Source organism: Empidonax traillii, unplaced genomic scaffold (assembly GCF_003031625.1).
Source record: "Empidonax traillii isolate 1590-97213 ecotype Southwest subspecies unplaced genomic scaffold, ASM303162v1 scaffold269:size870118, whole genome shotgun sequence".
NCBI lineage: Eukaryota > Metazoa > Chordata > Aves > Passeriformes > Tyrannidae > Empidonax > Empidonax traillii.
The window spans coordinates 69,786-96,168 of record NW_020955462.1 but is presented as its reverse complement, the minus strand read 5'-3'; the positions used below and the strand labels follow the sequence as shown (position 1 = coordinate 96,168).

The following is a 26,383-nucleotide window of genomic DNA, read 5'->3' as shown; positions in this document are numbered from 1 at the left end:
TGGGGAATTTCCACGTGGGACATGAAGGAAAAACCTTTTTCCCTTTCTCCCTTTGTGGGATTGAACATGAGTGGAAGGGGAGATGGCTGGAAAAATACATTTCTTTCCCGATTTATTAGACATCTCATAAAAGGTAGCAGACTGCAAAAGGAGCTGGAAAGGCTTAATGTGCATTTATTAGCTCAGAGAGTGGTTTTTATAGCAATGGAATACTGATTTCCACTTTGACTGGAAACCTTGGTAGCAGCACAGTCCTGAAGTTGTAGGAAAAACACACTGATGTGCTTACAAAGGTTTCCTGTGAGTATTTACACCTCAAAAATTATGGTATTAAAGAAGCTGGCAAACTTAATAAGTGGTTTTTCTTTTTCCAGCGGGTCAGAAATAGGAGACTCAGACATTTCCCTCAGACTTTTAGGGATTTTTCATGGAATCATGGAATGGTTGGGGCTGGAACAACTGGAACAATTATTTGCACTAATTACTGGGCCTGAGATAGCCATAAAGACATACACATAAATATTTATATTTATATATATATACATAAGTACATATGTGTATACACACACTTGTATATATACACACACATACACGTATCTCTCAAATATATTGGAGTATCACCCAGACCTGCTTCTGGCAGTGTGGAGACTGGGAATAAACTCCAGATTTCACTCTTTTCATTTGTCTCTCATAAAACAAGATTCCTGACAAACCACTTTTTCAAATTAAAGCTGATTCTTCTTTAGAAAGCCTGCAGGTTGGTGGTAATATTCAAATCAGGCGAGTCTGTCACTCAGGCAGCCTTAGTAATAATATTAATTATTCCTAATAAATGTGAGTTATCAATGGGAAGATGTAACCTGGGCTAGTGGAAGGTGGCCCTGCCCATGGCAGGGGGTGGAATGAGATGAGCTTTGAGATCCCTTCCTCCCCAGACCATGCCAGCTGTAGGCAGAGATTTCAATCCAAGGTGTGTGTTTCCAGAGCAGGGAAGGAGGAGGAGGAGGAGGGATTTACTTCACCCGAGTGGTAAATGCTGATATTCTTAACTTAGTGGAGCACAAGCAAAAAAGGCCTCCCTGTGTCCTCATAAATCAAAAACATCTGAATGTCCCTGAAGTCCATTGAAGCTTCCAAGTCCATTTTGTGCTGGGAACGCTGAGCTGGAGGGATTTTCCTTCTGCTCTAGCTGTGGATTGCCCTCCCCATGTGTGCAGGAGCACCTGGTTTAGTATTAGTGCATTACAGCAAGTGACTGGCTCAATGATTTTTAAATTACATATCGATTTCCTCCTTAATACCTTTCCTCCCCCCCTTGCTTTCTTTCCCCTCTCTGGCATTCCGTGGTGACAGTCTCAGTTCACAACAGTTTTGTTCAGCATTTTAATACTCTTTGCAGAGAGGTCAATATTTGTTCTCCTGCCGACCTTTTTGCTCAGTAACAACCCTTTAAAACTTGGGAACGAGCTGTTTCCTCCTCAGGGTGTAAGGAGAGGGGTTGGGAAGTGGGATCATTCACACAGCTGAGTTAACAAAGGAGTTGGCATCCAGAGGATGTCTTAGTCGGCTTTTTTGGGAGGTGCTGATGTGGATTCTCCAGCCCAGCAGAATCTGAGCTTCTCTCCCATCCTGTGCCTGATCCCTAACCTTTGGCCAAGGGAGGGGTGTCAGGATGTGTGTCCTGGCCTGTTTGATGTGCTGCCCTGTGTGAACATGGGGAAACCAAACAGAAGAAGTGGCAGATGAAGAGCATCTGTGATGGAGATACAGCTTTAGGGGCCTTACGCTTTGACTTTCCCTCTGGTTTCTAAATAAATAGGCATTGAAAATGCAAAAAATCTGCAGTTAGATAAGCAGTGACACAAAGACTGGTTTGTATCTCTCTCTCTGAATATTTGGCTGCTGTTACCTTACTGTCAGAATACACAGCCCAGGTGTTTGAAAGGGAGATCTATGGAGAATCCATTGCCCGGATTTCCCATTTCCATATTTTGGTGCGTGTCTGGTAGTTAACAGGAGCCTGGATTTAAGTGAGCAGCAGCCTGGATTTGTGTGGCTGAAGCAGTGAACTGTGGAAGGCTGTAAGACGCTGCAGTTTGGCCACAGGAGCACGTGGAGGGTTGTGCCTCAGATTTAAAAGGTGATTTCCTGACTTCTTACCACCCTTTTGGGGAAGGTTTACTACCCTGGTCCCTTAACCTGTGCTCAGGGATGGCACTGGTGCTGCATCCATTTCAGTGCCAGGGCAGGTTTAGAGGTGTTTTAAGCAGAAGCCATGAGGTGTAGAGTGAATTTGGGTTATTAACCTGTGTAAAACGGTCATAGCAGAAGCCCAGTACTTGCCCCAGGTGTAATGTTCTTGCCAAAAGTCTTGCTGTGATGAAAAGCTGAAAACTCTGCATCTGGACACCAGGAAATCCACTCTGATGGCAAAAACTGGATTGGAGATCTTGAAGAAAGACACTTTCCAAGGGCCTGGAGGGACAGGAAAAGGGGGAATGGCTTCAAACTGACAGAGAAGGTTTGGGTGGGATATTGGGAAGGAATTCTCCCCTGTGAGGGTGGGCAGGCCCTGGCACAGGTTGCCCCCTGGACCCCTGGAAGTGTCCCAGGCCAGGTTGGACGGGGCTTGGAGCAATCTCAGATAGTGGGAGGTGTCCCTGCCCATGGCAGGGGGTGGGATGGGATGAGCTTTAAGGTCCCTTCCGACCCAAACCGTTCCACGATTCTTTGACTGCAGGGGCACAGGATTTGGGGTGAAATGGAGTGGATCTTGACCTCTTGAGCTATTCCAGGACATACAGTGTGTTTTCTTTCTCTAAGAAAATCAGGTGTGTGCTGTGTTCCATCCTCAGTGATGATACTTTGTGCCCCAAAATCAGTAGTTTCTTTTCATGACCTTTTTGGTACCTCAGCTCCCCACAATATGTAAAGAGGATTTATACCGGTTGAAGGAGGTGATAATATAAGAATTTCTCCTTCTCAACTCTGAAACAAGACTTTATTAGAATCAAGAAAGCATTGCAGCCAGAAAACCCCTCCCATTTCCATGTCATCTGCATGTTTCACCTGTTAAACCTTCTGCCTGCCTGCAGAAATTCCCTTTGTGCTCGCAGCAGTTCCTCCTCACAGACATTTGGGACGAGCACAGATGAGGTCCCGGTCTCTCCGAGGAGCACTTACTGCAGCCACACACCAGAGACCTGGCATGATTCTTCTGGGGAGCTTTTATTTTGTTAGAAGTGGAAACATTAAAGCTCAAACTCTGCCATAAAAAGAATTAGTGGCTGCTTTAGGATTCTGGAGAGATGAGCCAGGGAGGACAGGCACGTGAGGCTCTTCTGGGTGGTTATGAGTAAGGCATTTAGTGCCTGTTGGGTCGTCTCAGTTAACGTTTATGAGGCACAGTCATGCATAAAGCTTGTCTTAGAGGAAAGATAAGTTAGAGAGGCAGAAGACTTTCTGTGTCCTACTTTGTGCTTTGCTTTTTATTCCTTTGTATTTTGTGTATCTTGAAAAATGGGTGTGTTAAGCAGGATGACTTCCTCATTTTCTGTAGCAGGGGATGTAGTGAACCATCTAGCAACAGGATTATGCTTCCCAATACCTCAGGTCAGCAGTTTTCAGGCTCTAAGGCCACATAAAAGTATTCAGAAGATAACAAAAGCTTCCCAGGATGAACTTCCTCACCCCTCCCCGGGAGCAAAAAGCAAAGCGTGTGACCTCTCGTGCCTGGCCCAAGAGAAAGGGTCAGATCTGGCTGTGGGTTTGCAGGTGCACAGAGAGGGGTGGATCCAGAACACAGCCAGGAGAAACAAGGTTGTTTATGTAAACTGGACCTGGGTATTAAACTCTCTGATGAAGTAAATGACTTTCTCGCAAGCGGGTCAGGAAACGGAAATGATAAGATCCAGTGCCTGTGATTCCGTGCAGGAATGCTCGTCTTTGAATTTGGATGTTTTTTTTTTCCAAAATGTTTTCGTTTGAATGCTCCCCTGGTTAAATTGCCTAGGAGTGGCTTTTTAATGTAGTGTAACGATCCATTTGTCTTTGAAAATCTGAAACTCCGAGGAAAGGCTTTTCCGGTGCCTTTTGAAGACTCGGATCACAGACCTTCCACCAAGCGCAAGGCATGAATTATTCAGGCATTTATTTATTACATGGACTTCTGACAGCCCTTTCTTTAACGTGTAGCTGTTTATTATACTGTTGTCTCCTCTGAAGGGGTCTGGGTGAGTGTTTTAAAGGACTGTGTAATGTAATGTTCAGCCGGTGTCAACACGTGGAGTTTGCAGCAGGAAGAGCTGGGACAGTGGGTCGGAGCATCGTTGTAGGAACTTTGTGTACCTTCCTGGGGGGAGGGGGGGGATTTACATGAGACCTGGTGGCACCTGTGTTCCCCCAGAGCTCAGGCATCTCCTGCTCCAAGGTGGGAGTGAGGAGGGCAGGAAGGCTCTGCACAGGGAGCTGGACAGGCTGGATCTGTGGGGTGAGGGACAAGAAGACCCAGAGCCCGCTGCTGGAGGAGCAGGTGGGGTGGAATTCTCTGCTCTGTTCACCTGTGAGACCGTGTTTCTCTGCAGAATTTCCTTCAGTCGAGGCCTCAGAGGAGTATTTTTGGTGAATCTTTGGCTCCTTCCCCTTGGGTACTGGTTTTGTGTGGTGGCAGTGGCACTGGGAGAGCCTGGGGATGGCAGGCTGCCCGAGGAGGGAGTGGGTTGGGGAGAGTTCGACAGAACCATCTGCAAGTGTGCCTGTGATTTCGTTTGAACTTCAGAACTAAACTCTCAGCTGTGTTTTGCAGGATATGAATGACTACTCCCCAGTCTTCAGCCAGAAGCTCTACAGGGGGATGGTTGCTCCCGATGCCGCCAAGGGCACCGTCATCACCACGGTTTCAGCTGAGGACCAGGATCCCCCGGTAAGCAAAAAAGGTCCTGTCAATACCCTACACCCAGCAGGGAAAAAACTTTAACTCTCCTTATTAGTGCCTGTCCTTTCATCCACCGAGATGAGGAGGAGGAGGAGTTTCAGGGGAGTAACTCCCACGTTTGCTTTGTTGTCCTGGACGGAGGCCGGTTCCTGAAGGTGGGAAATGATGGATACAGCTGCCAGGAAGGTTTTTGGAAAGCTCTTTATCCGACTTCCCAGCGTAGATGAATAAGGGAACAGGCAGGAAGGGAAGCTGTGCCTGTCTTTGGGGCAGTTCTGCAACCCAAAGAGGAAGCAAAGCACAGGTTTGTAAAGTTGCCACTGTGCTGATTTCGCAGTCACCGAGCATTTCCAATTTGAGCCATCCAGGGCCGTGTGGAACACACACCCCACCAACCAACCCGTTCCACGTGCAGGATTTGAACCCAGGGCGCTCATTCTGGGGATAGAGTTTGTTTCTGTCACTAGCTTTTGTTTTGTTGCTGCTCCCTGGTGGAGCTGTGGATTGACAGGACATTCCTGACTCGTTGGCTGTTCCGAAAGGGGAACAGCAGTCCTTGCAGTCAGAGGGTGATGAACATCAGTGGCCAGATGATCCACTGAGGACAAGAAAAGCCAGAGCTGCTCTGCCAGCCAGGTTTAATTTTTAATTGTTAGTGTTTGGCGTATCAAGGAGAACAGTCCTCAGGGAGAATGTGCCGTGCACATTAAAAGCTGACACAAATCAGCTAAATCTGCTCTGTGGTGATGTCTTTGGCACCCAGGGGCAGAAATGCAAGAGCAGAAAGGTATTTGCTGGAAAACAATTTTCAAATTGATTCGAGACTATCTGATTCTACTCTGTGAAGGACTTTTACTGTCACCCTTCCTGAATGTTTTACTCCTCCCTATGATGTTTGCTGCAATAGGCCCCGTCCAACCTGGCCTTGGACACTTCCAGGGATGGGGATTTGCTCTTGGCAAGTTTATCAAACTGTCCTGCAGAAAAGGATGTTAAGGGTCAATGAAACCAGGCAAGAAGGTGAATTTCTAGGCCATGGAAATTACAACATAAGGGGGGATAGGAAGTAAATAGTTGGTCATTGGGGTTAGAAAGTCAATTTTAAGTTTGTTTTTTTGTGTGCAGCTTTTATTTAACATGATCTGTTGCTTTACAACACGAGATTTTGGTTTCTGTTTGCCCATTCTGATAGAAGCTTCATTTTATAATCCCTGGCTTTAATGTGTCTAAATTTTGAAGACTGAGTTCTTGGAGGAAACAAAACATTCTGAAACCGATGAATGTATATTTATAATTCTTAGTCCTGTGTCGTCAGCATTTCCAATACAAAGTTCCTTCACTTTCTCATTTTAAACCTCCCACACCCTACTGAGCTCTTTCCTTTTCTGTATTTCTCTCACTATCACACGAACACTTGTTGCATTTGTTTGATTTTTATGAAGATTTAAAAAGGAAGCTGCCCTGGAGCATTTAATGAAAGCAATGGCCATAAAAGTCAGCCAGTTGTGGAGGAAAGCTTTTAAAACAGGTTTTCAGAGGGGTTTTTATTTCAAACTAATGGCTGGTAGTTTTGTGTCTCATCTTTTCTGTTTTAAAAGTAAAAATTATCAGGCACAAACAGCTCTGTTTCTTTTTCTGCCTGAGCCAACCTGTTCAGATGTTTTGTGCTCCTGGAAAATCTCTGTTTATTTATTTGGAGCTGGCTTTGACATTAAATGGTGTCACAAAGTATCTGATATGAATTCACCAGAAACTGGTTTTTAAAACACACAACCTTTTCTCTGTTCGCCAAAGGACCTTCCCCCAAACTTGCCTTAAGGGATAGAATATTTTCAGTTGTCAACAATATTTTGCTTGTGTGGTTTGGGTTTTTTAACCTGTTGGCATCTTATTTGCAGGGTACTAATACATCTGTTTTATCCGTTCAGGAGAAGAAATAGGTGTCTATTTAAAAAAAAATAATTGTGGCTTTAAAATATGCCTGATCATCAGGGCAGGACTAATGAGAGCCTCACTAATTTGAGGTATCCAAGCCTGATTTTTTCCACTTGTTATTTTGCAAGTAATGCAATCTATTCCCATATCCACATTCAACTCAGCCCAGGATAGAAGTCCAGCCAGATTTTTCCATCATCTGCAATAAAAGCTTTTCAGAACTAATCAGCTCTTCAGGGACTCCCCCTGTCTTAGTGAATCCCAGCTTGGCTGCTCATTGTCAAATTAGCATGGATGCTGTGAGAATCCAAACGGGAAAGCTCAGCACCTGCATGGGATGGCTCTGCAGGTAAGGCCAGTGGGAATTTTCCAGGAGCACAAGAGCAGGTTTGGGGTAAGAAGGAGGTGGAAGTGTTGTCAGTGGGGGTTGGCTCTTCATTTCAAACAAACAAACAAACAAACAGTGATTTAGGTGAAAGATAAGAGGGTGAGGAACACCTGGGATATAGTTTTCTGTGTGGATTTCCTGCATTGTGACTGTGATGTGCTTTCAGAAAGTCAGCAGGGTTAAGAGCCAGGTTTTACTCTTCAGTTGCTGCTAAGTTAATCCAACAGTTAATCCTCATTTATTGGAGTTGTAGATGAAAAGTCCTTTTGGTTTTATTGAAAACAGCTCCCCCCATCAGATCTCCCCATGGTCAGTTGTTTGCAGCTGTGCATCTTCCACGTCTGAACGCGTGGCTGAGGGAACAGATGAGTATCCGAGGATGAAGATGTGTGATTTCCTGTATTTAATTGATGCCTAAAACCTCCAGCCATCACTACAGTGCAACTGTTGATAGCAGGATCAGTTTGTTTGAAGAAAACACCCCTGAATTTCTGGTTGTTATTGTTAACAGTTAAAACAGAAATAATCTGTGCTAGATTCAAATGTTTCCTAGTAGGGGTTTTGTTATGGTTTTATTTTGACCCGTGGGTTTCCAAGTGGTCAGAAACTCTTGGCCTGAAGGCACGAGAGACCTCTGATAGTTATTCCTTCAGGTCCTGGGTGAAATGTCAATTAAAACATAGGAAACCAGTGCTTTTCACTAAAGGCCAGAGCAAGATTTGCAGGGCTGTCTTTGAGTAAATGTCAGTTTAAATTCCTGCCAGTTACTTACACTTTCTCCTTTCTTTCCCAGTTTTAATACACTTTTTATTTGCAGCGACTGAGAATATAAATTATGTTTCAGAAGATACTTTCCCATTTGTTATAAGAACTGGGAATTTGAAGTGCAATTCTGCTCTTTGAAACCTGGGCAATTTTGCTCGACCTGTTTTCATGAAATGTGGTAAATCAACATATTGTCCTTTCAATCCAGACCAGTCTGTGGTCCTGTGATTTTTTTTTTTTTTTTTTTTTTTTTCCCCACTGTGAACTCCTTGTCTTTTTTCCTGGAAAGAGCTCCTTTGACCCTCTTTGAGTTTAATTTCCCCAGCACAGCTCTTTTGTGTTGAGGTCAGAAATGGTGAGAGGTGCCAGCAAAGTAACTTTACAGGGGCTTTGTGTGCCTGGGAAGCCACGAAAATGCTGCATTTTTGATGATGCTGGAATGGTGCTTCCGGATCTAGAAATGCATCCTGTAGGAAGCCTTGTCCTAGGGTTGGATAAATCCCTTGGAGACAGGGAGAATTCCCTTCCTTGCTGAGGTGGTGTGCTGATGAGAGATGCCAGAGGGTTCTGACGGGGTTCTCAAAGCTCTTAACCCTCCAAATATTTGGGCAGGGGAGCACCAGGAGCTGTCTGGTGGCTGCTCAGTTTGTTTGCTCTGTTTATCAGAGGTGATTCCCAGGATTGACATAACGAGGGGTTTTTACTTTTCCTGTGTAGACCTTTTGTGTGTGTGTGTTGTGTGTGGTTTATCACTGTAAAAGCTGGAATATTTCTGCCCTGGGCTCCATAGCCTGATTGTTTTTTATCTGAAATGTTAATAGAAACAGATGCAGAACAGTAATTTTAATGGGCAGCCAGCTTCCAGAACATCCAGTTTAATGGTTTATCCATTCACTTGCCACCTCATGAGGTTTTTCTTCAGTGGAGCCCTTTTGTCAAATTGAGAATAATTGTCCTTATTGTCTTGCAGGCACCCACTAAATATAAGATGCTGATAGATGTTTAATTAGAGATTCCACAGAATTTTAATTGGAGGTAGAAGCATTTTCAGGCAGTCCAGAACTTCATCTTTTAAAAGCTCTTACTGTTGGCTCCAGAGCAGAGGGGCTCCAGCCTTCTTCTCCTGGAGAGTGGAAGTGGTGATTCCTGCCTTCCTCTTGAGTTGCTCGCAGAAATACCCATGAAAACACCCAGAAATTGTTGTGTTTCCCTTCTCTCCTTTTTTTTCCCTGCCTTTATTGGATTGCAGTTTCCTTTCCCAGGAGCAGCCTCCTCATGGAACCTAAATATTGGGGTCCTGTCCATCCCTGACAAGCTGGGCCACAAATGAATGGTGTTCCCCCAGAGCAAATGGAAACTTATGGAATAACAAGCCATGGAAGAAATAATTGAAGTTGGATGAGGTTTTTTTTTTTAAACTTTTGTGTCTTGAACGCTCGGGGAAACTTTGCCTTTTTTGAGAGAGTGAACATTGTTCCTGCCAAATACAATCCTTGCTCCGTGGTTTATTTGGGAATATGATCTGCTCTATTCAGGTTCTGCTGCAGACATAATAATGTATCTAAATTAATTTAGAGCAGAGGCAAAAGATGATTAATATTTCAGATAATTAAAACTTGCTTCTGAAGAGATTTCCCTGGGAAATCTCTCTGGAGGTTGTTCTAATTACATCGGTGCCAAAACACCGTAAATAAAAAATAAATCCCCTGTTTTGTTATTTTTTCAGCAGCGGCAGGGGTGAAGTGCACTTGACAGTCAGAGCAGGAACAATAACCTGATGAGAGTTTTGTTTATTTAATACCAAATTACCCAAGGTGTGCAGGTTTAATGATGATGAGAGCTCTTTTAGTCTTCCAAGCCAATGCGAGGGCCATTACTCCGAGACCAGATAGACTGGATTTCAGCAGGTAATTTGCTCTTAATTACAACGTGGAAGAAAATGGCTGGAGCAGAGCATGCCAGCAGGGAAGTTGCTAATGGCCTCTGCAATGCTGTGGTCTCGGGAATTTCTCCTGTTTCCAGGGATTTGCACTCTTAGCACCCGTGGGCCTCTGAAGTTCTTGGAATTGTTAACGTGAACTTCCCTGTGCTGCTTTGCTGAGCACCAAAACGTGTCAGGCAGCCCCAGGTCTGGATGATTCAGGGAGCAGTTCAGGGAATAACCCTCTTTGTGGATACCGACTGTGACAGGTTAATGGGGTTTGAAGGTTGTTGGGGGGAGTTCCTAACTGCAGGTATGTGTTTTAGAGCAATCTACCGGTTCAGAGATTAAACAAGGATGAGCCCTGATACAAAACAATCTACTCAGGTGCCGTGGGGTGAGCACAAACACGAGCTCGAGTCCTAAAAGCAGCACTTAGAGTATCATTCTCCCCCAGGGTGTGCCTGTGGAAGGTGGGCTCAGCCCCTTGACTGACCCCAGCAGTTTTGGTGGAGTCTTCTCCCACGTTCCCTCCCCCTCTCCAGGTTACTTTTTATACTCTTTTCTTTATGTTTGGGTGGGGTTTGAGTGGCTCTGGTCATAAATACCTTTTATTTCTGATTGGTGTGTTTGATGGGAGGGGGGTGGTCGTGGCTTGGTCCCTGGGGGGGGGGGGGGGGGGTTGACATGGTTGTTGGCTTCAGCAGCAGAACACCTTGATTCCCTTGGCACACAGGTACTGCTGTGTGGTCTCAGTACCACAATATTCCCCCTTTCTGCTGGAATTCCAGTGGAGGAGGCCACAAAGGTTGTTCCTCACTCTGTGTTCCTCTGAGCAGATGTCTGTCGTTGGATTGGGGAGCAGGTTGACCTCAGTCCACCCAGGGAGTTGCAGCTGATTTTTGCCCTGGAATTCTGAATCTCCCCTAGATTTAGCCCTATCCATCATTCCACTCTGCCTCATAAACCCTGTCTGGGCTGGAGTTCCCTGGAGGGCTCCAAGAGGCAGCAGTCAAAGGACTTCAGTTAGATCAGCAAAATATTGACAGGATTTCATGAGGTTAAAGCACTTTAGAGCCACATCTGTTGCTGTTTACAAAAGGAAATGCCCTGGTTCCTTGTAGTTAGTAGCTAACATGGAATTTATTTTGGATAACAACAAAGCTGCTTTGTAGCACAGTATTGAATACAGATGAAAATCACTAATTCTCCTCTAATGAAAGGGTGGGCTCTGATGTTTTGGCTGTTTAAGTGCATTGTAAAGGTCAGAACCCGATCTGAGATCCAGACTCTGAGGCATTAAGAACATAAAATCATGGCAGTGATAGGATGGGAGTTCCTAAGTGCTTCTGTGAATCTCCTGCCAAATATATTTAGCAAATAACTTAGTTGGAGCCTTGTAAAATGTCCCAAGTGTCTGCATAACCAGGACACACAGACTTGGGGCTGCTGAAAGATGGTTATGCAGATGTCAGTGTGCAAAGAGGATCAGGGGGAAGGCCTGATGTCCTGGGAGGAGTCTCTTCTGAACCAGGATGAAGACAGGAGGGGGGACCTGGGGAGGTTTGGGCTCTGCTCCCAGGGGACAGGGACAGGAGGAGAGGGAACGGCCTCAGGCTGTGCCAGGGGAGGCTCAGGTTGGACATCAGGAGGAATTTCTCCTTGGAAAGGTTGGTCAGCCACTGGCAGGGGCTGCCCAGGTAAGTAGTAGTGTCCCCATCCCTGGAAATGCTCAAAAAACCTGGAGATGTGGCACCTGGGGCTGGTGGGCTTGGCAGGACTGGGCTGGTGGTTGGGCTCAGTGACCTTAAAGGTTTTTTCCCAACCTTATGACTTGGAGATGACTAGAAGATGACTGCTGGAATGGGGATCACTGGAATATAATGGATACCTTAAGAAACTACATTCCTCTCAATAAATGAGGACTTTGTTTAGGCAGGTGGTGTTAAAACAGTTAAATCAGGTAAATAACCTTCTATCAGAAAACGCTGTGTTACTGATCTGAAAAGTTCACCCATTGCACCCTCTGGCACTGCTGCTTCTGATTCCCACCTGGATTTGGTATTTTGTGACACACTCATGGGCTGCCTCTGCTCGTTCCTTGTCACTGAAACAGGGTCTGAAGAGTGTGGGGGGTTCATCGCAGGGCTGCTTAAAATTCGCTTGCAAAACTGCAATTTCTGTGATTGCTGATAAGCTTCACGAACTTCAGATGAGTTATTTTGGAAAGGTATTTTAAGCACCCTTAAACTGTGCCCATCTTCTGCTTAACAGTTTCAGTAGTTATAAAACAGACACTGTGTTTAAGTGGGTGGAGGGTTCGGGTCCTTTCTGTCCAAACTTCCAGTTATTTTTCTTGCTGGAAAATTTAAGGCCTTTTTTAGGGGGGAAACAGAGGATTGCTCGGTGAGTTATGAGGAATACAAACAGAACCTTTGTTAGTGATGGTCTTAAAAATGTTCCATTTTAAGCCTGGATTTTGTGAGCCGTATGAAAACACAGCAGTGCTGCAGTTTGCCTTGTCTTTGCCTTCCAGGGCACACCAGCGAGCCGGGTCCGCTACAAAGTGGATGTTGTGCAATTCCCTTACAGTGCCAGCATTTTCGACGTGGAGGAAAACTCAGGCCGTGTCGTAACCCGAGTAAACCTCAACGAGGAGCCCAGCACGGTGTTCAAGGTACAGACTCACATTGTTGTCGTGCCTGGAAATTATTCCCTGCTTTTCCTTTCCCCTTTGCATTGCCCCTCTGTTTCTTTATATCCCACAGAAGGGTCACGGAATCATCACAGGGCCCTCCAGGGTCATCAAGTCCAACCTCCAGTTGGGTGAAGAGGTGAAATTTCAATTTTGTTTGCTCCTTGCTTCTGTTAATCTTTTTTTCTCCTGCCATTCTGCCTCCAGCAGAGGGTTCAGCCTGTGGAGACGTCTGTCACCCATTTCCCCCGTGTTTCGTTCTCACACAAGTCGTGATTTGCAGGGAGAGAAAACCCCATCCGATTTGTTAGGCCCTGAAAATACAAGTGTTGCTGCAGGTCAGCCTGAGGAGTGTCCTTGTCCCTGCTCAGTGCGTGGTTTTCTCTGCTGTTAACAGCTGGTGGTCATTGCATATGATGACGGGGACCCTGTGAAGTTCAACACCACGACGGTGGAAATTGCTGTGCTGCAGCCCTCGGTCATCCCACGCTTCACCCAGGATGAGTACAGGTACAGAATTTATTCATTCACATTATCACCACTGTTTTTTTAGGTCCCCTTGAATTCTGAGCTACAAAAATATTGTGGTCTTAACAGGTTGTCCCCAGCTGGAAAGATCTGGGCAGTAGGTGAGGAAAGGTTTGCTTGAAACAGCGCTCTGAGAGGCTGCTGAAAATGTCAGTCCTTCGGATAAACGTGCCAGTCACTTGGATGAACAGCAAATGTTGTGCCTTGGAATTGTGACTGGGGTCACCAGGGCTCAGGGTTAATTTTCCTCCAGCCTCTAGGAGCGTGTTCTGATCGTCTGCACCATCTGTGTGTCAGACTCGACCTCTCCAGTGTTGGAAGTGCAGATGATAATCATTCTTATTACGGTGATAAAGTTTGCCCTCTGACAGTTTAGTATCTTCAACCTCAGTGTCTTAGAATTGAGTAAAAACAACAACAAAAAAATAGGCTGATGAGTTTGTTAAATTCTGTTACAGAGAGTGTGTTTATCAGTTTGACATCCACATAATAATCAGAAGTGATAAACTTGACATCCACAGAATAACAGGGAGCGAGGGATGGGGTCCACGCAACCAGCCCCAAGGTGTCAAGGAGCTGCACTGTGTGCTCGTGGTGCCCATGTTGTGACACAATCAGCACCAGAATATGTTGGGCTTTGTACAGATATTTTCAAACCCAAGTACTGCAGCAAATGGGAACACAGAGACTGAATGTAAATGGTCTACATGAGACCCTAATGGGGGCTTGCCCTGCTGTTTTAAGGAGTTCAGACAAAAATTCATGATGTGCATTCTGTTTATCCTCAGGATTAGAGCATTAGTGTTTTGAAGCCGTAACTTTTAAGAAATGAAAAAGGGCAAAACACTGGCAGACCTCTCCTGGTTCCGTATTTAATCCTGAAACAAACACAGAACCCGAAGGAACAGTGCAAAGTGACGAAGTTTGCATTTAATTATAGTCCTTCGCTGCAGGATTTTTGGAGGGAGAGATTATTCCTGCTGCTCCCTATAGTTTATTGGGGTTCTCCAGAGGTATGAAGTGTAATTTAGGTAATGCAGCAAATACAAATGCTGCAGTCGCTGTGGCTGTGATTTCAAACACGTCAGGGCACGGAGGTTGCTGCTGGAGCAAACTTGCTGTTGGAGCAAATCCAGAGGAGAGTCCAGAAGTTGGTGAGGGGACTGGAGCACCTCCCCTGTGGAGACAGGCTGGGAGAGCTGGGAATGCTCAGCCTGGAGAGGAGAAGGCTGTGTGGAGACCTCACAGCACCTTGCAGGGTCTGCAGGGGCTACAGGAAAACAGGAGAGAGCAGTCACTTGTTTTCTTCAGTGTCAGAAATGACATGAAAACAAACCCCAGAACGTTCTGGTCCAGCTCTGAGACCCTCTCAGACATTCTGGAGGGGGAACCAGCGTTGATTCCCGAGGTTTTCAGGATCTGTCACGCTCTGCAGGCTGCGCTTTGTGTTTGGTTTCTTGACAGGTGATTCAGGCTGGAACTGGCACCTTTCACAGCAACTCCTTTTCCAGTTGCCATAGGATATCTTTGGGGTAAATGACAGCAAAATGATGAACTGTGGGATGTGGATGCTCGGATTTCTGAAGGATTGAGAATTAGTGGCTTTGGAGTGGATTAGAATTGATCTTTGCTTGTTTAATTACCATAATCTGGATGATTCCAGCATTGTTTTCGAGCTGTTTTACAAACTTCCTTTCCGTGTGTTTAGGAAAAGGTCACAGTTGAACAGTATGACAGAGCAAGGCCGCAGCATGTATTACAAAATCAGAAATAAATACAAAATACAGGAGAGAGGGACCAGATGGCCTGAGCAAAAAGGGAGATAAAAGTGCCACTCTGCCTTGAGCTGTTGGTCTGGCAGCTCTGAGCTCTGCCAGAAGTACAGCAGCGCACTGGGGGCTCCGCTTGCAGCCCTCTTCACACCAAGGGAGGCTTTGATTGATTATTATCTCCATCCTAAAGTGACTTCCACAGGAGGCAGCAGTCAAGTAGGTGCAGTCAGAGATTTGCATTTATTCACTCTGCATTATTGCATAACTTGGGGCAAATTAATGAGCCTCTTTTGCCCCCACCTTCTCTGTTTGGATTGTAAATTATACTGGAGACTCCTGGTTGCTGCTGCGCTGTACATATCAAACAGCAAAGGGCAGCTGAGGCTCTGAGAGCAGGAAAATACAGCGTGGAGCCCTTGCTTTATGTAAAGCAAGAGAGTCCTAAAATGCAGCTCCTTCCTGATGGCTGCAATAGATGGACCTGAGAGGACACCAGAGAGGGATCAGCTGAACCAGCTGGCTCCTCCGGTGGGGACTGGAAGGTGAAGGCCAAGCAGGCTTTGGGACATCCCTCCTCTCCCAGCACTCACACCCTCATAGAAGCAGAGGAAGGAGTTTTAACTGCATTAGCAGTGTGTGGACCCTTGTCTGTCCTTGTCTTGGATGTTAAAGATGACTTTGGAGAGCTGACAGCAGCAGTGCCTGGTAAATAAAGTGCTTTCCAAGCCAAGCGTTGTTCCACAGAAACGCAAAGTGTGAAGAAAAGAGGCAAAAATCCAAAAGAATCAAAGTGCTGTGGACGTTGAATTGGAGAAGGCTGGTCCACCCTGAGCCCAGCTGACCTTTCAGCTGCCAGGGAAGGACAAGGACGTTGCTGATGCTGCTCCTCTCCCCACACCTCCCGCAGGGTGGCTGGCTCTCAGTCAGATTCCTCTGGTTTTCCAGAGCACTGATGGCACAGGGAGGAACCAGCACCCTGAGGGATGCATGGGGTGCTTGTCAGCAGTGGGCACGGACACTTCCACCCTCCCCAGCTGCTGTGACAGCCTGGAGAGCAAGGACACAGCAGGGTGATGAGGGCAGGGGTGCCAGACCAAGGCACAGGAGACTTCGTGCATCGCTGCCCAAACAGGCTGTGACAAGTCCCGCCACTTAACTCAGGATTTTGATGCTGGCTGATCTCATTCTGTTTTGTACTAGTGCAGCAGCCACATCTCTGCAAAGGCAGTCAGAGAATCCCAGCAAGGTTTGGGTTGGAAGGGACCTTAAAGCCTTAAAATCTCATTCCACTCCCTTCCACTATCCCAGGTTGCTCCAAGCCAAATCCAGCCTGGCCTTGGACACTTCCGAGGATGAGACAGCCAAAACCTCTCTGGGTAATACAATAAAAAGGTCAATAACCCAATGAACCAAATCAGTCACTTGCCTGGGACAGTCAAACCCCTGATTTTGAGTGGCCCTTTCTCAAGCTGCTATTTCTCCTGTCCCGGTGGCTCCACCCAGATCACCTCTGGACTGAACTTTGGAGCAAGGAATTGATCCAGAAGTTTCCATTTCTTCCTGACAACTAATGGCAACGCTTTCATTTCTTAATTAACAGCTACTAATTAGTAGCACTACAAAGCAGTGAAGACCAGATGTGAAGAAAACCTCAGAAGAATATAGATTTTTTTTTTTATTTTTTTTTTTTAAGCAAGCCTGTCCTCTCTATGAGCACGTTCTCATTTTCAAAAAATAAAAGTTCAAAGGGATTTGGGATCTTTTTGCTGTTCTGGTAATTAGTAAATAGCACATCCTCTGCAACTGGAAGGTCATTGCTAATAGGAATGTGCTGCTGGAACAGGGAATGAAATGTTAACCAAGAGCAGCGTCATTGCTTCCTAATTATTGCCTGTGGGGACATTAAACAGGTGTTCAGCCATTGCAGAGCAGGAAAAAAGGAAAATACTGGAAACTTACAGCTTCTGTTAGTGTTGCATTATCGGTCCCCAACCTGCTGGAAAAGCTGTGTCCAGTTGTACAGTAATGGGAAGTTTTATGGGGAGGCATGTGAGGCTGGGAATTCGAGGCTATTACTCGCTGTAAATGTAGTGTGGAATTTTATGTCCCTACCAGTAACCACGCTCTGCTGTGAAAATGTGTTCTGCCTAAAAAGGGAGATTTTGGGACATGTGGGCTCCTCTCTCCCTCAGTGGAAGGGACAGTGGGATGTTTTCCACCCAATTAAATCCTTCGGTGTTGCAGGCAAACGCCATCCAAGGCAAACTGTCACGTTGTCCCAGGATTTCACAGAGCAAACTTGGGGAGCTGCAGCAGGAATCAAATGGAAGTGTTTTACTCCAGGAGGCTTTTCCCGCTTCTCTGGTTTATTGCTGTCCAGTCGGTTCTTGTATCCTCACTGGGAAACAGGGAATGGGGAATCCTGCACAGTGACAGTGAGGGGATGGGGGGCGTTCCACGGAATGCCTCATTTGATGCCTCCTTCAGGAGGGTGAGTTTGGCACAGAAAAACATCCACAGTGCTCTGAACTCCCTCAAAAATCTTTTGTGTAATGATGGCAGATTTGCACCACCCATCCCAGAATGGAATTTATATTTTATAAATGACTGGCAACCTTTTTGATGCAGCATTTCTGAGGTGTGGGAGTAAAAAGAGTCAGTGTTTTCCCCAAACTGAAGCTTCCAGCATATGTTTTTAATTTGCCTCTCAAGTGACAACTTGGCCTCAGGAAAAGATGTGTGCTTTTGCTTTTGGAATCGCTGGTTTATGGTGGTTTTGTTTTGTTTTCTCCTGGCACTTACTTGGTTTGTAATAGAAAACTAAATGACATGTGGTTGTGTAAGAAAATGAAGTTATTTCTTGAGCAAATGCCGGGCAGGGCCCCTGCCTCGCTGTGCTGGGTGAGGACGAGGGGCAGGGCTCTCAGCATCGCGTGGCAGTTGTTGAAACGTAGAAATAAATTGCTCTGGGGTGTGGAAATGGGATAGAAATAATCCATCTTAATAGAATTAAACCCTCTTGGTGTACTAGGAGGGCAGGCTTGGAATTTATCCTGTCAGTCTGACCAGTTCCAGGATGGGAATGTGTCTTGTGTTGTGCTTGGTGGGAGGTTTTTTCCTCCCTTTTTTTTTTTTTTTTTTTTGGCCTCTGCAGTGACTCTGATAGAAATATTCCTGTTTTCACATCCTTTAATGCAGGAAGATTGGTTATGACAGGGGTTCACTGGAGCAGTGTCCAGGCTCCCCCCATCATCTGTTCCAGAGATAAATGGCATGGAAAAGGTCAGGGTGTCTCCAACCGCTCCAAGAACTGAGACAGAAAAGGAGGATTTTAAGTCCAGTAAGAAATATGGGATCCTTTTCGGGAAACTTTGAAGCCAAATGCTTGAAAAGTACATTTAATTAAGAAGAAAATATTCTTTTACAGAAAAAAAAATAAAAATCATCAGTATCTCTGACAAACTGCTGAGACAGTTACAGTTACATATCCAGGAACCCAAAAATTTGATGAATTGAGTAAAAAGTACCCTCATTGTTAATCCAGTTGAGGGGAAAATGTGAACAGTGTCATTAAACAACAATAAAACTTAAATTCTGAGCTGTTCTTGTGGACCTTCATCAATTAAAATATAAATACATATAAAAATGCAGTTACAATATGCTGTAAAAAACATGCATATAAACTATAAAGTCCACAAAACAGAGTTGACTGCAGTGTCTAATATGGAGTCCATACACATCCCGCTGTTAAACTTCACTGCTAAACCAATTTTCCAAATTATTATTGGGTTTGCTGCTTTTAAATTTGATTTTTTTTTATTAAATCTCCCGTTCGTGCTGTGGGAGATAGGCAAGTTTCATGGTGAATTTGCAGCCTGTTGGATCCCAGGCAAATTGAAAAATGGCTGCAAGTCTGGTGTGTTCAGCGAAGGGAAGAGAGGAAAAGCTGAAAGTGGGTGTTTATTGCTCTTTGCCCCATTTCACCCCAAGATTTACGGGGTGCAAGTGGATCATGAGGTCGTGGCAAGGGCTCTTCTTACATCCAGGGGCTGGGTGAATGTGGAGCCCCGTGCAGGGAAGTCTTTTGGGGAGGAATATTAGAAATCCCACATCCCAGAGGGATATCAAACTATTTCAGAGCAAGTCCAGGGAAGGGAACAGAGCTGGGCAAGGGGCACAAAATTATTGCGTAAAAATGCCCCCTGCCTGTACCCTAAACCAGCTTCAAATGGTGTGTCCTCCCCTTCAAAAGAAACAAAAGCACTGTTTTACACCTTAGTGTAAAGAAAATGATGAACTTATTCCCCAGGAAAGCTTACTAGAACTTGTGGTACAGGATAAAAACCGGGATATTGCCACTTGAATGGTCTTGGGTTTTGCCTCTTTGCCCCTCTCTGGTTCGTGCTCTGAAGAGAGGAGCTGAGTGTTTTCTCCAGAGCCTCTCAGAGCAAACACAAACCCTCTCCCTGATTGTTACCGATTTGTCAATCCACCGAGTTCAGCCATGGCAGAGGGGGACCCACAAAGCCATTGCCGCTAAAAATACACTGAAAAGTGTGCTTGAAATGAAATTCGGGTGTTTATTTGTTTGTTTCTTTTTTTCCAATCATACACATTCAGAAGGAAAACAAAACAGCAGTAATATGTAATGCAACGTTTTCCTTGCTGACCTCATCAAAAAGAAGCCCAGCTTGAAATGCTTCCAGGTTTGACAGCCTTTCCCCCCCTGTCTCTAAGATCACCCTTTGCACTGGTGAAATGCACATTAATAAGCACTTCATGGCAGGGGTTTTACAGCTTAATAAATCAAGGGCAATGAGGCAAGAAGGGTGGGAGCCAGAGGGATCTGCTCCGGGCAGGTGTGTTTGGGTAAAAGTGAATTTACCATCACCTTCTCCTGTGAAAAAGAAAGTGGGGGGGGTCAGTGTTTCGGTACAACAAATATTACATGATCCATATTCGGTGTCTCAGGCTCTTTCTAGGATGTTCAAGGCAAGATTCATCCCAAAGGGTGTGTTTGTAAGGCAGAGTTCAAGGGCAGGTTGCCTGCTTTTTTGGGGGGGGGGGGGTAACGGCAAAGGTTTGGGTCCAGTAGTTAGGATTGTGACCTGGGTTTCATGAACTCCCAGAGTAATAAAAACCCATCTGCATTCTTTGGTGGGTTTCAGGAAAACCCTCATTATTTAGACACGCTGGAACAGTGCTGAGTGTGAGTTACTCCCTGATCAGTGTCTGCAGGGTATGGAGATTGTGAGATACCCGAGTGTTAGTGGTGTAATTGTTTGGTTTTTTTAATTCATTATTGACGTAAACTTTGCTCAGTGCTTAAAATGTACTCAATGCTTAAAAGTTGTGCCTGTGCAGAATCAGAGAATTGTGGAGTGGTTTGGGTTGGAAGGGGCTTTAAAGCTCACCCCATCCCACCCCTTCCAGTATCCCAAGCCCCATCCAACCTGGCCTGGGACACTTCCAGGGATGCAGGGGCAGCCACAGCTTCTCTGGGCAACCTGTTTTTTCCTCTTGGTTTTTCAGGCTGTGCTGGTTCTTTTGTTTCAGTTTCTGCTCGTTATTCCCTTCTTCTCCATTTCTCAAATCAAAGAACTGTTAGATGTTTGTGTTGCCCCCTCACTTGGACCTTTTCCCTGGTTTTTGCGTTTGCACAGAGGGTCAGCATTTGCCTTTTTAACGTGGTTTCCTTAAATAACAGATCCTCTCCCTTAGGCAGCCTGATGGATGGAGGAAACTCCCAACCTGCCGTTCAGGCAACGGGGATGTAACCCCAATCCTTTTGTTCCCCTCTGCAGACCCCCCCCAGTGAGTGAAAGTGCCCCCAGAGGAACCGTGGTGGCCGTGGTCACCGCGGCCGCCCTGAACCAGACGGTCGTGTACTCCATCGTGTCGGGGAATGAGGAGGGTGAGTACAATACCCACGGCAATATTTCGGCCTCTGTGGTCGTGCCCAGCCTGGTGTGGGCACCAGAAGCCTCGAGAGAAAGCGTTGAGAAGTAAAGCTGCTGCTTGAGGGGGGAATCACGCAAGGGTTGAGGTTAGGAAAGACCTCTAAGGTCGAGCCCAGCCCGGAGGTGAAATCCCACCTTCAGAGATGAGCTAAAGATCAAATGAATTTGCAGAATTGCAATTGAAATGTCTCGTGTTTTGCTGGCTTTCAGATGTGTTTGGCATCAATAACAGGACGGGCGTGATCTCCGTTAAGAAGGCTCTGGATTACGAAAGGGTGACGAGCTACGAGCTGCGGGTCCAGGCAGATTCCTTGCAGGTGGTGAAGTCCAACCTGCGGGTCCCTTCCAAGAGTAAGTGGGAAAATCCTGCCTTTTCAATCTCTTTTTCATGCAGGGGGGTGTTTTATTTGATGAGGGTGAGGCAGTGACCCTGTTGTGCTGCCGGAGATGTGAGGGTGATGATGGATCTCCCAGTCTGACCTCCTGGTCAGTTTTGAGGTAAATCCTCACCAACCATCTCCATGTTGGTCTTGGTGACACAGCCAAAAGTCGTGTTGATGTATAAAGAGAGTTGATGGCACAAATTGTACATTGTCAGTGTTGTTGGAATTGCACAGTTACTTTCTCACGAACACGATAGACAGCCCAAATTGGGCTGGTGACACCTCACCAAGGGTTGGGATGCTACCAAGAGGATGGGGAACAGACCCACAGCAGGGGAAGCAGGGAGAAAAGAACTCTTTCCTCACCCCTGAGGGTCTGTGTGGAGTTTATTGGAACCCTGGCTGAGAGCAAAGCGCTGGGACAGAGACCAGAAGGTTCTTTGCAGCATCTCCAGGCAGGGAGGAGTTGATTCCCAGCAGGTTTGCTTTGGCTCTGTCTCAGGGTTTGGGTTTTCTATTTTGAAGAAAAATATTTTGAAACGTCTTTTGATTATTTTTATCATCCTCCCTCTAAGGAAAACGTCCAGGAAGTTTGGTTTTCAAATCCCTTGCTCGCTTTGCCAGTCCTGTACCACTTCCTATTTAACTCACAGTAGGGCCAGAGTTCAAAAAAAAAAGCCCCAAACCTTGTAGCAAAAGTATTTTGGTAGATGTTTTTACATCTACTGTTCTTACCCAGTTTTCTTTCTGTATTTTTTGGTCTCCATGTGTCAGGGTTTGGTTTTTTTTTTTCTGTTAAGGAGCATCATGGGTGTGTTTTGGAGCTGAGGAGTCCCTTGAGGCCTGGCTTTGGGTACCTGCTGCTGCGTGTGCATAATTCATTCCCAAAAGGGAATCACACTGGTATTTGGAATCCAGGGACTGCAAATGGAGTTCAAATGTACTTCAGTTTTAGGAGAATAACCATTATTTAGTTAGTTGTCAGTGCAGGGAGATACCATAACCAAAATGTCAATCCCAGACTGTTCCTAAACATCAGTGAGATCTTCGAAAGCGGGTGCATAATTAAACCTTCTCATCATTTTTGGGAACCCTTAGTAATATAAGGAGCAATTTGAGTCCAAGTGCACCTTTGGAAGCGTTGCTGGCTGTCTGATGCTGTAGGGGTGGTGCTGCCACAGCCTGGGATTTGATCCCTGCTCCCAGGGAGGGCTGCATGGCCAACCCAGGACACAGCAACTCCCATCAGTCTGTCATGTGCCTGTCACCTTCTCCCCAGAGATAATTCATCCTGCCTGAGAGCTCTGGGAAAGCTGGAGCTCAGAGCACAGGGGGATCCCTGTTTCTCCTCTGCTGCAGGGTGGAGTGAGCTGTGCCAGCTCTTTCTGCTTTGGCTGCTCGCTCTGGGCAACCCGGCAGGGTGACAAAGTGCCACCCTGCCATGGTCAGAGGTGACAGATGACACACTTGAGCCTTTCCCACACTGCAGGTTGTGACCCCCAGAGTTCAGAGCCTGAGAGTTTTTTACAAGGAAAAGCCACTCAGATTTTGCAAAGTTCCTAAAGGTGGGTGAGACCCCCCTGCAGAGCTGCCCCAGCCCTGGGGACAGCACAGCAAGGACAGGGAGCTGCTGCTGCAGAGAGTCCAGAGGAGGAACCAAGAGGAGCAGAGGATGGAGCAGCTCTGCTGGGAGGAAAGGCTGGGACAGCTGGGATTGTTCAGATGGAGAGGAGAAGCTTTGGGGTGACCCAGTTGTGGCCTTGCAGGACCTGAAGGGGCCAAGAGGAAAGATGGAGAGAGACCATTGACAAGGGATGGAGGGACAGGGAATAGGTTTAGATGAAATATTGGGAAGAAACTCTTCCCTGTGAGGGTGGGCAGGCCCTGGCACAGGGTGCCCAGAGAAGCTGTGGCTGCCCCTGGATCCCTGGAAGTGTCCAAGGCCAGGTTGGACGGGGCTTGGAGCAGCCTGGGCTGGTGGGAGGTGTCCCTTCCCATGGGGTTGAGGTGAACAAGATGAACTTTCAGGTCCCTTCCCACCCAAACCATTCTGGAATTCTGTGATCCCGTATTAGTTGAAGGGGCTTAGGTATTTGGGCACATGCCATAAAACTTGGGAATAGGCTGCAGCCTACAAGCTTAGAATATGCCCTGTGCTGCATGGAGAGCCAAAGAATTTGGTAGATATATCTATATTTTAAATACTTTACAAGCATCTGGCCAGCTAAATCACTTATGTCTTTGTAATGGAGACCCCTTGACCCCTGGGTTTGATTCCTACATTCCCACAATGTCTTTCTTTTCCATTTTCTCAACACCTCGTTCATTTTTGATGAGTTTTAATCAGGTTAAATTCAGCTTCAGAGTTTGGGGGCACTGAATTGATGAGCTCCAGCGGGAGGAGACGAAGCAGAATTAATGCACCACTGAGGACTTTGGAGCCTCTGAAATGATGTATCCCCTCCAGCTGTGCCAGGGGAGGCTCAGGTTGGACATCAGGAGGAATTTCTTGCCGGAAAGGGTGGTCAGGCACTGGCAGGGGCTGCCCAGAGAGGTTTGGAGTGCCCACCAGATGGGCACAACACGCTGCAGAGCTGTGGCTGATTCCTCACTGCTCTGGGGCAGGTTTGGGGCAAACCTCGAATTCCTTTAGGTGTATTTAGTGCGTTTTAGAGAGACCACATAAAATGTGAGCTCTCACTCAGTTATTTGTTTGGTAGAAAATGGAGGTTTTATGTGGATTTCAGTCAGAGCTTGGATCGGCGCTGTTCCAAATGCGTCGCTGTTCGTGCCTTGTCACAGGTTCTTTTTGCACCATTCTGGATCAGTGGCAGCCCATGAGGAGCTTTATGGGCTGATTTAGATCAAAAAGCCACTGAACAAATATTCGGTGCTCGTTCCCATTTGGCTCTGCCAAGCTGAGGAGGGCGAGAGGGAGCAGCTGCAGCTCAGTGCAGCTCACCTGCCAAAGCCCCGAGTCTGCTCCAGCGCTTGTAAGGCAGGAGCAAAGTGCTACTGAACCCTGACAAATTACAGATCTCATTCCCACTGTGATTAAAATGCAATTTTAAAGGGAAGAATCTGCTGCTGCCGCCTCCTGCAGAAGAGCCTCTGCTTTTCGAGGGGCAGGGACTGGTGTTAAATTATCTTTGCATAAATTATCTTTGCAGCTGGATCGGTGGCTGGCTTGGCGTGTTCCAGAAGACAAGGGCAGCGCTGTTGGGTGGGGAAACCTTGTGTAAAACCAACCAGGGGACACTCAAAGCATCACTGATGCTGCCCCAGTGTCCAGAAAGCATTGCTTTAGTTCAGCTTTATTTCTGCAGCCTGGTGAGAAGTGAATGGATCCGGCACTTGGATAAGCGGGGACGCTGGGGAAGGGTTTTCAACAGGAATGTTGGGGAGAAATTTCTGGAAATGAAATGCTCTGCACGCGCTGGGAGGAACTCCTGGCAGTGAAGTGCTGCTGCACATTAGCTGTGAGCAGCTCCCTGGGGTCCCTGTTGGGTTTGGTTTCCGTGTTAGTCATTCGTGGTTTGGTAGTTTTGGGTGTTTCAGAGGTTCCTCAGCTTTTCACTCTCCTTAAGCAAATCCCAGAAGCTCAAAGATCCAAAGGCCTTCTAGTCTCAGGAGTGGTTATTTAGCTGGTTCTTATAAACCCAAGTTGGCTCAGAGGCAGCTGCAGTTCTGTGCTCCCTGTGCACTGCAGCTCCTCTCCAGGGGGCTGGCAAAGAGGGAAAGGGGACACAGGGACCTTGCAGGAGACTGAGGTGGCACAAAATCAATTTTCTTTGCTCCTTTTGTCCCCCTTGGCAGCCTGTGCTGCTTTGGCCAGGCAAAGGGGCTGTTTCTTCTTTCACCTGGCCAGCTATTTAGGTAACTCAGTCACAGCAATAAGAGTTAAGTTTTGGCTCTGTGAGGTCTCCCAAGAGGTCCCATGGAGGAGTAAATCCTGGTTTCGACTCCTGGAATCCATTTAAAAAGAAAAGAATGTAACTGGAGCTGGATTCCAGATCTGGAATACCAAAGATGGAAGGTTTTATATGTGGGAGGACATACAATTTCTCCTGTGGAAGGTGAGTGCAACTATTGACACGCTGACACCATTTGAGGATCCCTGTCCTCACAGTGGATGCAGAGAGGATTGGAGCCACACACAGGCAGCAGGAACAAATTGGGAATATGAAGGAAAAAAAGCAGTCAAATGGCAGAGCCTAAACCAGCCTCTGTAAGAATGTGCTCCAGCTGGGTGGCCTTCTCCATCAGGCTGGATGCTGCAGGGGCAGAGGGGGCGGATTTTTGGAGCACCAGAGCCCCGTGTTCAGTGATATCTGCTGAACCAAGCAGGAAAATCCCCACAGGGAAGGGCCTGGCACAACCTTCCACACCTGGCACAGCTGCTGCTGGGGGATCCTGGGGAGGCTGAGAGGCAGGCAAGCTCTGTGGCTGGCTGGGAGCCGTGTCCTGCCGCCAGCTGGAGCTTGGAACTGGAGCCAAGGGCCAGCACAGGGAGCAGTTCACAGATGCCACGTTCCCCTCCATCTGCCAGAAGGAAGGATGTGTAAGCTGTGTATGAAACTCAGGCAGAAGCTGACATATGCAGGTAGGTGTGTGATGCTCTGTGGATGTGCAGGGTGTTTCAGTTGGTCTGTGCTTAATGTGGTACCTTCCATTTCTCGTTTTCAAAGCATCACTAAACAAATCAGTGTTTTGACAGCTCAGAGAACCACCAGCAGACGAAACAAATGGATTTTTGAGCAAATTGTGGCACAAACTTTGCAAGGAGGCTGAGCCACCTCACCCAGCCAGGTGATCACAGAATCCCAAGTTGGGCCAGGCTGGAAGGGACCACAGTGGGATCTGGTGCCACCTCCCTGCTCCAGCAGGGCCAGCCCAGAGCACAGGGCACAGGAGTGTGTCCAGACAGCTCTGGGATGTCCCCAGGGAGGAGACTCCAGCCCCTCTCTGCTCCCTGCTCAGGGCTGGGTCCCTGCCCAGCCAAGAAGTTCTTGCTCCTGTGCAGGTGGAGCTTCCTGGGCATCAGTTCCTGCCCGTGGCTCTTGTGCCATTGCTGGGCCCCCCCAGCAGAGCCTGGGCCATCCT

General features: G+C 46.7%; 1 protein-coding gene across 10 annotated transcripts in view; it reads left to right on the top strand.

Annotated features, from left to right (window-relative positions):
• Positions 1-26,383, top strand: part of PCDH15 (protocadherin related 15) — a 315,783-nt gene that overhangs the window by 245,977 nt on the left and 43,423 nt on the right. For all 10 annotated transcript variants that reach the window (XM_027889680.1, XM_027889686.1, XM_027889679.1 and 7 more), the window contains 5 exons: positions 4,805-4,921; positions 12,479-12,619; positions 13,035-13,147; positions 20,742-20,851; positions 21,108-21,248. In XM_027889680.1, coding sequence (XP_027745481.1) covers positions 4,805-4,921; positions 12,479-12,619; positions 13,035-13,147; positions 20,742-20,851; positions 21,108-21,248 — 622 coding nt within the window. The remainder of the gene's footprint in view (positions 1-4,804; positions 4,922-12,478; positions 12,620-13,034; positions 13,148-20,741; positions 20,852-21,107; positions 21,249-26,383) is intronic.